This window comes from Petaurus breviceps, unplaced genomic scaffold, assembly GCF_028583685.1.
Source record: "Petaurus breviceps papuanus isolate PSGF00001 unplaced genomic scaffold, PetGlider_PUasm1.0 164, whole genome shotgun sequence".
Taxonomy (NCBI): Eukaryota; Metazoa; Chordata; class Mammalia; order Diprotodontia; family Petauridae; genus Petaurus; species Petaurus breviceps.
The window spans coordinates 3,759,027-3,772,394 of NW_027185735.1; the positions used below are offsets into that span (position 1 = coordinate 3,759,027).

General features: G+C 40.8%; 1 protein-coding gene and 1 pseudogene across 5 annotated transcripts in view; one reads left to right on the top strand and one right to left on the bottom strand.

Moving 5' to 3' along the window:
• Window positions 1-6,343: 6,343 nt before the first annotated feature.
• Window positions 6,344-13,368, top strand: part of DDHD1 (DDHD domain containing 1) — a 124,773-nt gene continuing 117,748 nt past the window's right edge. For 3 of the 5 annotated variants that reach the window (XM_069082209.1, XM_069082211.1, XM_069082212.1), the window contains exon 1: window positions 6,346-7,393. In XM_069082209.1, the coding sequence (XP_068938310.1) occupies window positions 6,571-7,393 (823 nt within the window). In that variant the 5' untranslated portion in view covers window positions 6,346-6,570. Of the gene's footprint in view, window positions 7,394-13,368 lie in introns of all 5 variants that reach the window. The other 2 variants (XM_069082213.1, XM_069082210.1) reach the window with 2 other exon arrangements.
• On the bottom strand, window positions 10,916-12,846 carry LOC138156782 (UDP-glucuronic acid decarboxylase 1 pseudogene; annotated as a pseudogene).

Here is a 13,368-nt window from a genome sequence, read left to right on the forward strand (position 1 = left end):
TTCTGTGTCAAGTATGTTTCTTGTAAACAGTATACTATTGGATTCTGGTTTCTAATCTATTCTACTATTCCATTTTGTTTTATGTGTGAGTTAATTTCTTTTTATATTCACAGTTATGATCGTTGATTGTGTCCACACTATCCTATTTTACTTTTCCTTCTCTTTTTTCCCACCTTTTTCTTTAAGTGTTTTACTTCTACTGCCTCCTTTAACAAACCATCTCTTTTAATGCTTCCCTTTATCTCATTCCTTTCTCTCCAGTTTCCTTGGTGGGTGAAATGTCTTTCTTTACCCAATTGTGTTTATATGAATTCTTCCCTCCTTTGACTAAGTTGTATAATAGCATTGTGCAGAATTCTTTTTGCATATCCCATTTATGAGATAATTTTCCCCACTTTTTCTCTTTCTTTCCCCATCTACTAGTATATTTCTCTTCCCTAACTTTTCCATTCTTCTTTTTTTTTTAAGCAATCGGAGTTAAGTAACTTGCTCAAGGTTACACAGCCAGTTATTTCTGGGTGTGGTGCTGAGTGTCTGAGCCCAGGATTCGATCTCCAGGTCATCCCAACACTGGAGCCGGTGCTCTTACTCGCTGAGCCACTTGGCCGCCCCTCCATTCTTCTTTTAAGATCGTTAAAATATAATAAAATTATTCTAAGGACCTTTAATTATACTCTTTTTTTTTTTTTAAGCAATTGGGGTTAAGTAACTTGCTCAAGGTTACACAGCCAGTTATTATTTCTGGGTGTGGTGCTGAGTATCTGAGCCTGGATTTGATCCAGGTCATCCCGACACTGGAGCCAGTGTTCTTACTCGCTGAGCCACCTGGCCACCCCTAAGCAATTGGGGTTAAGTAACTTGCTCAAGGTTACACGGCCAGGTGTTTCTGGGTGGGTGCTAAGTGTCTGAGCCCGGGATTCGATCTCCAGGTGTTCTCAACACTGGAGCCGGTGCTCTTACTCGCTGTGCTACCTGGCCGCCCCAATTATACTCCTTCTAACCTTCTAGAACTACCTATAATGATAGATTAAAGGTGTATTTGAACACAGATCATCTTGACTACAGGCCCAGTGCTTTATCCACTAATCCACTTAGCTGAACAGTAGCAGTGGTTGCTAAATCTTGTGTGATCCAGACTGTGGTTCCTTGGTACTTGGATTTTTCTTTCTAGTGACTTGCAATATTTTTTCTTTGATCTAGTAGCTTTGGATTGTGACTACAATATTCCTGGGAATTTTCATTTTTAGGTATCTTTAAGAAAGTGCATTCTTTAAATTTCGATTTTGCCTTCAGATTCCAAGAAATCTGGAAAATTTTCTTTTATGACTTATTGAAATATGATGTCTAGCCTCTTTTTTTGTCATGGTTTTCAGGTTGTTGTCTCTCCTCAATCTGTTTTCCAGTCTTTGTTATGTTATACCTTATATGTTCTATTTTTTTTACTCTTCTGACTTACTTTAGTAATTTATGATGTTCATGGCGTCATTAACTTTTATTTGGTCAATTTTAATTTTCAGGGAAGTTTGTTTTGGTTTTGGTTTTTTGATGTAAAATTTTGTACCTCTTGTAACAAGTTGTTAATTCTCTTTTCAAACTTTTTTCTTGTTTGTTTTCCTATTTTTTCCTCTACTGCTCTCATTTGGTTTTTAGAACCATTTTAAACTCTTTTTTTAAGTCTTTAACTCTTCCAAGAATTCTGGCTGGATATTTGTCTATGCAGTATTTTTCTTTAGAGATGTTTTCAAGTCATTTCCTTCTGGCTTTCTGTCTTGAGCTTTTCACTATGGTAGCTCTTAACAGTGGAGTTCTTTTTTCAGTTGCTCATTCTTTCAATATATTTCTTCACTTTGAAATTTTTTTGCTGAGCCCTGTGTACTTCTAGAGGGAACGTATGCCCTGAGCTTCTGTCCTCTTACATTTTTCTGCGGCTTTCTCAGGCTTAGTGTCTTCAAACTTTTAGCTCTCCCAAAATGATCGGGTCCTGCCTATGACCTAGAATTGAGTCTTTCAGAACTTTCACTCTGCTTCTGGAATCAAAGCCACACCACTATTGTTTCTTTTGCAGTACAGAATTCACAGATTTCAGGCTCAGTACCCTGCAATCATTTCTCTATAACCACACCTCTCCATTCTCTATCTCTGATTCTGTACAGGGTAGTCAGAATAGAGCTTTCAAGGGCACCTATTCCTATGCCCTTTGCTGGTGAGGGATCATCTGGGATCTCTTCCTGTCCTGGTGGTTCCTGCATTGGTGCCCTGTCTTAGCTCTTTCAATCCCTGGGAGCCTTAATGCTCTGTATATGGCATGTTCCTGGTCAATTCCATCCAAAGGGTACACAAACCTCTCTGTCTCCCCAGGTTTCCCTGAGCTGGAAAAAATTACTCACTGTGAGTTTTTCTTGGATTTCTCTATCAGAATTCAATCTGGTGAATTTTCTAGATCTTTGTGGAAGGATGGTTGGCAGAGGAGTTGAGCTGTATATCTTCCTGCTTGCTTCTTTGCCATCTTGACTCTCATCCTGTACTTGACATTAATTTTTGATCATGTCATTCTCCTTTTTGAAAGTTTTCTTCAGTGGCTTTTCTTTTCTTTTCTTTTTTAAGATTTTTTTTCCCTTTTAAAAAAATTTGTTTGCTTTTAGTTTTCAACCTTCACTTCTATAAGATTCTGAATTCTAAATTTTCTCCCTCTTCCTTCCTTTCCCCCTCCCCAAAACAGTGTTCAATCTGATATAGGCTATATATATACATTGATATTAAACATATTTTCACATCAGTCATGTTAAGAAAAATTAGAACCAATGGGAGAAACCACAAGAAAGAAGAAACAAGAGAGAGAGAGAGAGAGAGAGAGAGAGAGAGAGAGAGAGAGAGAGCAAATAGTATGCTTTGATCTGCATTCAGACTCCATAATTCTTTTTCTGGACATGACCAGCATTTTCCATTGTGAGTCCTTCAGAGCTGTATTAGATCCTTGAGTTGCTGAGAAGAGCTAAGTCTATCAAAGTTATTTTTTGCACAATGTTGCTATTACTGTGTACAATGTTCTCCTTGTTCTGCTTACTTCACTTCGCATTAGTTCATGTAAGTGTTTCCAAGTTTTTTCAATGGCTTTTCACTGTCACTCAAGTAAAGTTCATTTGTTTTAACTTAGTATGTAAGGTTATTTATCATCTGGCCTTAATCTACTTCCTAGTTTTATCTCCTTCTACTTCTTATTCATATAATCTATCCAAAGATGCAATAATCGTGGTTCCTTGAATATATTCACTTTTCTTTCTTTTTCCCTACATTCTTTTTTTTTCTGCCTACAATGCCCACTTTCTGTTAAAATCCCACTCAAGCCACAGTTTGAATGCAACCTTTGTTAGTAGTGTCTTTTTCCCAAAGTCAGAAATAATTTCCCCCCTTTCTACATTTCCTTGGGTTTGTAATTCTCTAATAATTCTTATTTCATTAAGACATATATGTATAGGGGGGCAGCTAGGTGGCACAGTGAATAGAGCTCTAGCCCTGGAGTCAGGAGGACCTGAGTTCAAATCTGACCTCAGACACTTAACACTTACTAGCTGTGTGACCTTGGGCAAGTCACTTAACCCCAGTTGCCCCTCCAAAAAGCAAAAATTTATATATGTATATATAGATATATATACAAATATACATATATGTATAGATACATGTGTATGCATGTATGTGCATGTATTTATCTATATTTATGAAATCATTTTTATGGATTAAATTATTCATTTTCATACATATTTCCCACAATACTTAGCACAGTACCTTATACATAGTGTATGCTCAATAAATGTTGCACTGAATTTAATGGAGCTAGAAAATTGTAGAACTCAAGTAAGAATCTTAAGAGTTGGAAAGGAAAAAGATGGTAAGTGGTCTAGTTTGGATTTGATCATCATTATCAACAAATATTTACTGAATACTAATTGTATATGAGACACTGCAAAAAATTCTGAAGATAAAGACTCTCAGTTAGAGGTACCTTAGACCATTTAATCCAATTAGTATCTGACTAGGAATCTACTTTGCAGAATGTCATGGAGTTCTGGGCCTTCTTTTCTTCTTCCTCTATATTAATTCACTTGGTGATATCATCAGCTCCAATAAATTTGATTATAATATCTATGCTGATGATTTTCAGTCTATCTAACCAGCCCTAAACTTTGTGCTGACCTCCAGTCTCACATATCTAGCTGTATTTCAGACATCTTAAACTGGATGTCCAATAGAAATCTTAAACTCAACATGGCCAAAACAGAACTCATTATCTTTCCTCCTGAATTGTCCTGCCTTCCAAACTTCCCTATTACTGTTGAGGGCACCAGTATCTTCCTAGTCCCTTAGGTTCACAATCTAGATGTAATACTCAACTCCCCACTATCTCTCATATGCCATATCTAATCTGCTGACAACATCTCTCCAATACACCCCCTTCTCTCCTCTGATATTGCTATTTATTTCTCTCTTCTGATATTCCCATCTTGTTTGAGCCCTCACCATCTCACACCTGGACTATAACAAGAGCTTACTGGCAGGTGTAACTGGAAAGTCTCTCCTTATACTCCAGTCCATTCTCCATTCATCCTCCAAAGGGATTTTCCTAAAGTGCAGTTCCAACCATGACAAATCCTCTTGGTCCCTCAATCAATAAACCCTTGTGGCATCCCCTCATATCTAGGATCAAATACAACGTCTTCTCTTTGGGGTTCAAAGCCCTTCATAGTCTAGCATCCTCCCATCTTTTCAGTCTTTTTATACTTTATCCTTGATTAATTGGAAATTTGATTAATTGGGGTAGAGCATTACCTGAACAGAGGAAATGGGGGCACAGTTCAAGTACAAAACCTGGGAGTATTTATTGATGAGAACAGCACACGTGAGTGGGAAACAGTAGAGCCTAATTTGCTGCTTCAAAGATTGGGTATTTTTATATATGGTTTTACAACAAAGGGAGGCAGGAGAATAGGAGGAATACAGAGTACCAGGAACTAGGATGTTTGTGCAGTATGAACTAGTTTGAGCCAGTCTTGTGGTTGTTGGCACAGAAGAGGTGCTCCTGGTTCACTGAGTGGCCACCACAAAGGATTGCTGGTACATCAAACTTGAGCAACACTCATTCTGCCTCCTAATTGGCTGATTTTGATTCCCAGGTTATGTAAGCCTCTCCTGTGCTCAAGCAAATCAAGATGATTAGTAAACTCATTATTCATTCTATTTCTACATCCCTCTCCCACTCCAAGTCCAGTGACACTGGCTTCTTTGCTGTTCCACAAACTTGTCACTCCATCTCTTGGCTTTGGGCTGATTGTCCACTATGCCTGGAATGCTCTCCTTCCTCATCTCCATTTCTGGCTTCTTTGACTTCCTTCAAATCCCAACTAAAATCTTGTCTTCTACAAGGAGCCTTTCCCAACCCCACCTAATTCCAGGGCCTTCCCTCTGTGAATTATTTCCTATTTATCCTGTAAATACTTTGTTTGTACTTAATTGTTGGATTGTTGTTTCCTCCCTTAGATTGTGAGCTCCACAAGGACAGGGATTATTTTTCTCCTTTCTTTGTATCACCAGTTCTTAGCCCAGTGCTTTGGCATATAATAGGCACATAACAAATGCTCTAACATCCCTGGCAAATAGTCATCCAGCAGATAATTTTATACCAACATGATAAGGAACTCACAAGGCAGTCCAGGCCACTTTTAGACATTCTAGTTCCCTGTATTTAAAGAGGTTGTTAACTTAATTGGGAGAGCTATCATACATACGTTAAAAATAAGTAATTTTGAAAACAGTATGTTAAAGGAAGCATGAAACAAGTGGTGAAAAGAGCTAGTTTCAAATCTGGTTTTGGAAATGAAGTTGAACTAAACTGAAGTGCATTCCAAGGGCTGGGATAGAGGGACACCAGAACAAAGTAAAGAAAATTCTCAAGCATTTAGAGGATTCTGAATGAAGAATGGAATGTCCCAGTGTGGGAAGTGGGCACGGAGCCTACCTCTAGAAAGGAATCAAATGGTTTGTTCCTTACACGGCCAGCCTTATTTAATCCTACTGAGCACCGGAGAGCTGTCAAAGTTTAGTTCTTTCCATAATACCACCTCCTTCGCCATTTAGGATAAAGGTCTCTGAGGCGGCATTTGGCAAGAGTGAAGGAAACAAGGCCTTGGTGACGGAGGAGAATGGAGGAGAGGGTAGTGTTGGTAGTCATGGTGACTAATCAGGCCAGAGCAGGACTAGACCCAGCAAAACCGGGCTGGCCCGCCCCGCCAGCAGAGGCGGAGCTTCTGGGAGCCTTGGCTGCGCGGGGGCCTTGTTGCAGCACCTCCTCCACGACGTGAGCTGCGTGATAATGGGGTGTTGGGTGGAACGTGTGCTCTGTCGCCTCCGCCGCTGCTGGGCTCCGAGAAGCGCTGCTGCTTGTGCGTTCCCGACTAGGATTTCCACATTTTGAAATTCCGGGTGGAGAGGGCGTTAACATTATCTTTGAATGTGTCAGGGACGCGTTGGGAGTCGGGGCGCAGTGTAAGGTGAGGCAGCCGGTAGCGGCTTGGCACCATGAGTTACTCTGACCCAGGTTCCCCGCTGAGCCCGGAGCCTAACGGCCGGGGCGGCGGAAGCGCCTGGGAGCTGAGTTCCGAGGTGGTTTACAGTAGTGTCTGCTGCTACGAGCACCTCCCCGGCGGGGACCCGACGGATGCCGAGGTGACCTTGGCCCTGCTGGGCGGGGATCCGGGGCTGCCCCTGGCACAGGGCTTGGAAGAGCATAGTCGTCACTTGACTCTGGATTCCTGCCTTAGCGACGAGACGTACGACTTCAGTTCTGCCGAGTCGGGCTCCTCCCTACGCTACTACAGCGAGGGCGACAGCTGCGGCGGCGGCGGCGGCGGCAGCAGCTCCTCATCGCTGCTGATTCCCCCGCAGGCTCAGCAGTCGTCTCTGCACTCGTCGATCTCCGGCGGTGCTGTGGCGGCCACTGCGGGTCCGGGGGAGAGGAAGCGAACCCGCTCGGGCTGCCACGCTTCCCGGCATCGCTATGAAGTGGTGACCGAGTTGGGCCCGGAGGAGGTCCGCTGGTTCTACAAGGAAGATAAGAAGACCTGGAAGCCCTTCATTGGCTATGACTCTCTCCGCATCGAGCTGGCCTTCCGGAGTCTGATTCAGGTGACTGACAACAGGCCGCGGGCCCTGCGGCGGGAGCCCGCTCCCGCTTCGAGCTCTGGCGAGGAGGACGAGGACAGCGCCTGTGGCTACTGCCGGAGCGCGGTGCTGAGCGAGCCGGAGCTGGAGGAGCTGATCCACATCGAGCCGGTGTGCGTCCGAGGCGGTCTCTACGAGGTGGACGTGGCCCAGGGAGAGTGCTACCCGGTCTACTGGAACCGTGAGTACCGGTGCCCGAGAAGGGGACGGGGCTCGATCGCTGTTTACAATCTAAGAGGCGTTTATTAAAAACTTAATGTGTTTGCGCAGAACTAGGCGCCGAGGATACTGTAACAAAAGAATGTCTACTTATCTCGTCGTTCCAGCCGATCTTTTAGATATTAACTCAGATAAAAGTGGAGGGCATTGCTTATGCCTTGGAGGGAGAGACTGGAGCTGGGATAAGTTTTAACTTTGATTCCCTTGTGAGGAGAAGAGATAGAAGTCCAGGTTCTGTTAACATCCGAGATACCCAGACTAGGTGCTTTTGTGGGAAGGAAAAGCAAATGAAAAAAGACCTTACAAAGATAACGACACTGAACCCGTCCCCCATAGCTGCTCACTTGGAGGTAATAGTGACTTTATGGTCAAAATGTTTAATTCTTTGATCTTGATTCTAGTTTTTCCATTTGATCTGATTTGGTTTTATTACTTTGAATACCAGTTATTTAACAATATATTTTAGGGAGTGGGAGGATTTCAGAGATACTTAAGATGCTCTTCAACAGTTGTGTATCCTAAGAAAGTAAATATGTGGTGTTAGGTAATTCAATTTAATATACATTTATTAAGGGCCATATGTGTGTGGGACAATATGCTAAGCACCAGGAATACAAAGGGACAGTCCCTGCCCTCAAGGCTCTTGCAGTCTAATGGGAGAGAGGACAAGTAAACATACACAAGCAAGCTATAAAGGATGTTAGATTCCATATGTGTTGGCCCTATGATTAATAGTTTACTAGTTGTTGCCCTTATTCTTGAAGAGGGTCAAAATGACATCACTATGCTAGAGTCAAATTTTAGTATGTCCTACTGTGGCTGATCAGACCACCATGAACTCAGAATGCTTTACCACAGGTCAGGCACAAATAGTATGTGTGAACATTTGGGGTGCATTCTCCAAATTTGCACATTTTGTGTTTCTTTTCAGCTATTTCAATTCTGCTTTGCTCATTGAGCCCAGCGCCTTCTCTGATGTCGGCACTACATGCTGAATGGTCTGTGTCAGTCTCCTGTGTCACACAATCAATTCTAAAATTCTTAAGAGAGCCCTTGAGAATGTCCTTACATTGCTTCTTCTGACCACAATGTGAATGCTTGTCCTTTGTGAGTTCTCCATAAAGTAGTCTGTTTGGCAAGTTATGGTTTGCATTCAAACAACATGGCCAGCCCATCAGAGTTGCACTTTCTGAAGTATAGTTTGAATGCTTGACATTGGCCCCATAACTGATAGAGAATGGTTGGTTTGGTTATAGTAATCATATTTTCCTCTATTTTGTCTGTTGTCCTTCTTCCATTATCATCCTTAAATATTTCAAGGATGATTTGGCTTAATTGGATATCTTGCCAAGCTTGTTTTTTTTTCTTTTCTACCTCTTGCTGTTTTATGAAGCAACACTGTTTATAATATTCCATGATCATAATTAGTTTATATTCTAAGTGTTCCCCTTGGCTGCATATTTTTCTGTTTGGAAGGAAGCTATATTTAAACTTTCTGGGAAATGATAATAGTCTGTCTTTTTTTTCCATTTCTGAGATTTAAGCATCAGTGAATCATCTAAATATGGTGGGTTGGAATTGTAATTATATACCACATCTTTTTCCCTTTTTAAATTTTAATTTGTTTTAACAATATGATGGTCTGGCTATACAGAACTGATTAGAAAATAACTTTTGCCTGCATAGGCAATCATGTCTATTAAATGTGTCAGGTTTGTTTTTGTTGGGTTGGGGGGCAAAGTTATTCAGTATTTTTCATATCTGATGTCATAGTGGATAGAGCCCCAGGCCAGGAGTCAGGAATACCTTATCAAATCCAGCCTCAGACACTTATTTGTGTGACCCAGGGCAAGTCCCTTATCCCTGTTTGCCTCATCTGAAAAATGAGCTGGAGAAGGAAATGGCAAACCATTCCAAAAGAAAACTCCAAATGGCATCATGTAGAGTTAGAAGCTACTGAAATGACTCAAGCAGCAACAACATATCTAATGCCTCCAGACTGTTCTTTAAGAAAGTTAATCAAGTTATTGGGGCAGCTAGGTGGCTCAGTGAGTAAAGCGCCGGCCTGGAGTCAGGAGGACCCCAGTTCGGTTCCGGCCTCAGACACTTAACCACACAAAAAACTAGCCATGTAACCTTGGGCATTAACCCCAATTGCCCTCCAAAAAAGGCAAAAAAAAAAAAAGGTTAATCAAGGAAATCATATAACCAAGCCAGCTGGGTCTACTACAAATTTGTTATCATTCGTTATCTAGTCTTGGGGGAAGGGGACAAGGGCAGAGAGGAACCTGTGGCCTAGAAGTTTTGTTTTACAGAACAAATCCTTTTATTAAGGGGATTTGTTCTGTGAAGTTTAGATTCTGTCAAAGGGCTGCACTTGAGGACCTAGAGGGCTACATATGGTGGGGCCATTAAATTTGGCAATTAAGAGATTATGAGTAACTTCTTTGGAGAAAACAATTTTGGTTAATTAGGAGGTAGGAAGCTTGATTGTAAGAGAGTGAGAGAAGTGAAAGTACCAGTTGTACATATCCTTCTCATACAGTTGACTGCAAAAAGGAGGAGAGATATGAGATAATAATTAGTGGGGATTGATAAATCAACTGGAGGTTTTTGAGGATGACAGAGACATATGGGCATATTTGTTGGAATTAGGGAAGCAGCCAGTAGACACAGATTGAAGATAAGTGAGAGAATATGGATGATAAAATAGGCAATTTGCTGGAATAGATGAGATTTAATAGAATCACTTAAGTATTATAGAGGGGGCTTGCCTTGGCAAGATCTTTGCCATGAATTTTGCTATTCTGTTAGATGTTGAGATAATTTATTTCATGCAGTAACTTAAAATTTGAGAAGAACTTTCTTAACAACAAAAGTGAGGCCATTCAGTACAAGGTTAATCCCCATCTGAGAATTGAGACTCAAGTAAAAGGGATCTCAGATAGCATTTAACCTAAGGTGCTTTGGGTTGAAATGCTAAGAAATTCCCTCCCTTTCTTTTTTTTTTTAAGTGAAGCTTTAGGAAAAGAAAATATCCAATAACTGGAAAAGTATTACAATAGAATGAAAGTTTTAACACTGTAAAACCTTTTTCAGAGAGATATTGGATAGACAGAGTCAGCTCATGTTATTAAAAACTATATTAAACTTTAAAGCAGGGGAGCCTTAATTCTCATTTCCATGAGCTTGGTTATTTTTTAAAGTATTTTGATAACTGCATTTCTTTTTAAAAATATTTTTCCAATTTATTTATTTTTAGTTTTCAACATTCATTTCCACAAGATTTTGAGTTACAAAATTTCTCCCTGACTTTCCCCTACATTCCCACCCCAAAAAGCCTACTGAATACCCCTTCCCCCAATCTGTTCTCTCTTATATCCTCCTTCATCCCCTCAACCCCCACAACTTCCTGGTAGGGCAAAATGGATTTCTATACCCCAGTGCCTGTATATCTTATTTCCCAGTTGCATGTAAAAAGCAATTTTTTTTTAGTTTTAGTATTTTATTAAAATACCATATTCAACCACTGTCAACCAATAATACAATAACTTTTTTATTTTTCCCAGAGTACGAAGCACAACACAGTAGTGATTAAAAAAATTTCTGACTCCAAAGAAACATAAAGGTTTCTAACAGAATGCTCATATATACTCCTGCAGACTCAATCCCAGCATTTTACTTGTCCAACAATACTGTTAAACATCTTATGCACGGTATAACTATGGGATCCATATTTTATAAATAAAATTGGCATTTTCCATTCCATTTATCTTCCTTTTCAGCTTCACAAAGAAACTAGTAAATAAAACTGTCAGTGACAGCCACAAAGGATCTCACAGCAAGATAAAAAACTTGAAAATACTCAAATGTTCTATTTATACATAAAAAGACAGATTTTAAAAAGTGCAAGGCAAGATTTGCAGGTGTTTTTTGGAGTGTGTGTGTGTGTGTGTGTGTGTGTGTGTGTGTGTGTGTGTGTTGGGGAAGGGTTTTAGGCACATCCATTTCCTTAGAGCAGACTTAAGAATGAAATTCCAGTTTGTTCTTCATGACACCTGTTTAAGTCTTTCTTTAAAAAAAAAAGGAAAAGGAAAATAATTAGATCCTGTCAAATGTAAAAGAGGGAATTCTCCTGTCCCAAGAAGCAAATCCTTCCTTCAGTTATGTCATGTTTGGCCTTTTTTTATGCTTACGGGTTTCGGTTTGGGGATGTATTGATTATTTGCTTGATACTCAAGTTTTTTATGGAAGTAGTGAATTGCCTTGTTTAAACCTCCTTCCAAAGGGACCACAGGTTCCCAGTCCAACATTAACTTGGCCTTTTGGATATCTGGTTTTCTTCTCTGTGGGTCATCTTGGGCTTCTGAGAGAAACTGAATTTCACTACCACTACCAACAAGGTTTTTAATTAAATGAGCAAATTCTAGAATTGTGTGTTCTTCTGGGTTCCCCAGGTTGACAGGTCTACTAACACTGCTATTCATTAAGGCCACAAGTCCATTTACTAGATCACTGACATACTGAAATGCTTGAGTTTGAGACCCAGAACCATATACTGTGAGAGGCTCCCTTCGGAGAGCTTGCAAAATGAAGTTACTGACAACTTGGCCGTCATTCATATGTATCCATGGGCCAAAAATATTGAATATTCTAGCAACTCGCACTTCAACCCAACCTCTTCCTGTGTCATGTAGGCATAACACATGGTCTCCGTTACACGCTTTCCTTCATCATAACAGGCTCTAGCTCCTATTGGATTCACATGGCCCCAATAATCTTCACTCTTGGGGTGCACTTCTGGGTCTCCATATACTTCCGAGGTGGAGGCCAGAAGAAGACATGCTCCAACACATTTTGCCAACCCCAACATATTTAGTGTCCCGATTGTGTTGGTTTTTAACGTCTTGATAGGATTGTAGTTTGTAGGAGCAGGAGATGCTTGCTAGGTGATAAATCTGGTCCACTTCAATGTAGAGGTGCTCTAAAGTCATGGTTAATTAGCTCAAAGTTGTCATGGCCAATCCAATGTTTCACATTTCTTTTCCAAAATTTGTTTTCAGTCCTTTTCTGATAAAAATTTCACTGGAGGGTACTTCTGGGTAAAGCTTTTTTCCAAGTCTCTGATTTTCTCTCTCAGTGGTGCAACAGCCTCTTCTATCTTATTTTCAATTTTCTGTTCTCCATTTTCCTGTATAGACCTTATGTTAATGAAGTTGCCCCAAACAGAGGCTACGTAAGTGACAATGTCAGTGACCACTAGCAGCTTCATCCTCCTCAGGTTGATGGTATTCAGCAGGCGTAGCATCCCTTGCTCGCCATCCCTGGGAGCAGCGACAGCCCAGGACCTTACTACACTTGGGGACCACCTGCTGCACAATTCATGGGGCACGGCTGTAAAAAGCAGTTTAAAAAAAAAAAAACATTTGTTTTTAAAACTTTGAGTTCCAGATTTTTTCCCTTCTTCCCTCCTCACCCCCCCCCCATGGGAAGATAAGTAATTCAATGTAGGTTATACATATGGAGTTACACAAAACATTTCCATAGTAGTTATATTGTGAAAGACTAGCTATAATTCCCTCTAGCCTATCCCATCCCCCACTTATTCTATTTTCTCCTTTGACCCTGTCCCTTTTCAAAAGTGTTTGCTTCTAACTACCCTCTCCCCCAATCTGCCCTCCCTTCTATCATCCCCCCTCTTATCACCTTCCCCCCCTTCTTTCCTGTAGGGTAAGATACCCAATTGAGTATGTAGGTTATTCCCTCCTTAAGCCAAATTCAGTGAGTAAAGTTGACCCATTCCCTTTCACCTTCCTCCTCTTCCCCTCCATTGTAACAGCTTTCTCTTGCCTCTTTTATATGAGATAATTTACCCTATTCTATCTTTCTCCTTCTCCCAATATATTCCTCTCTCACCTCTTAATTTTATTTTTTTAG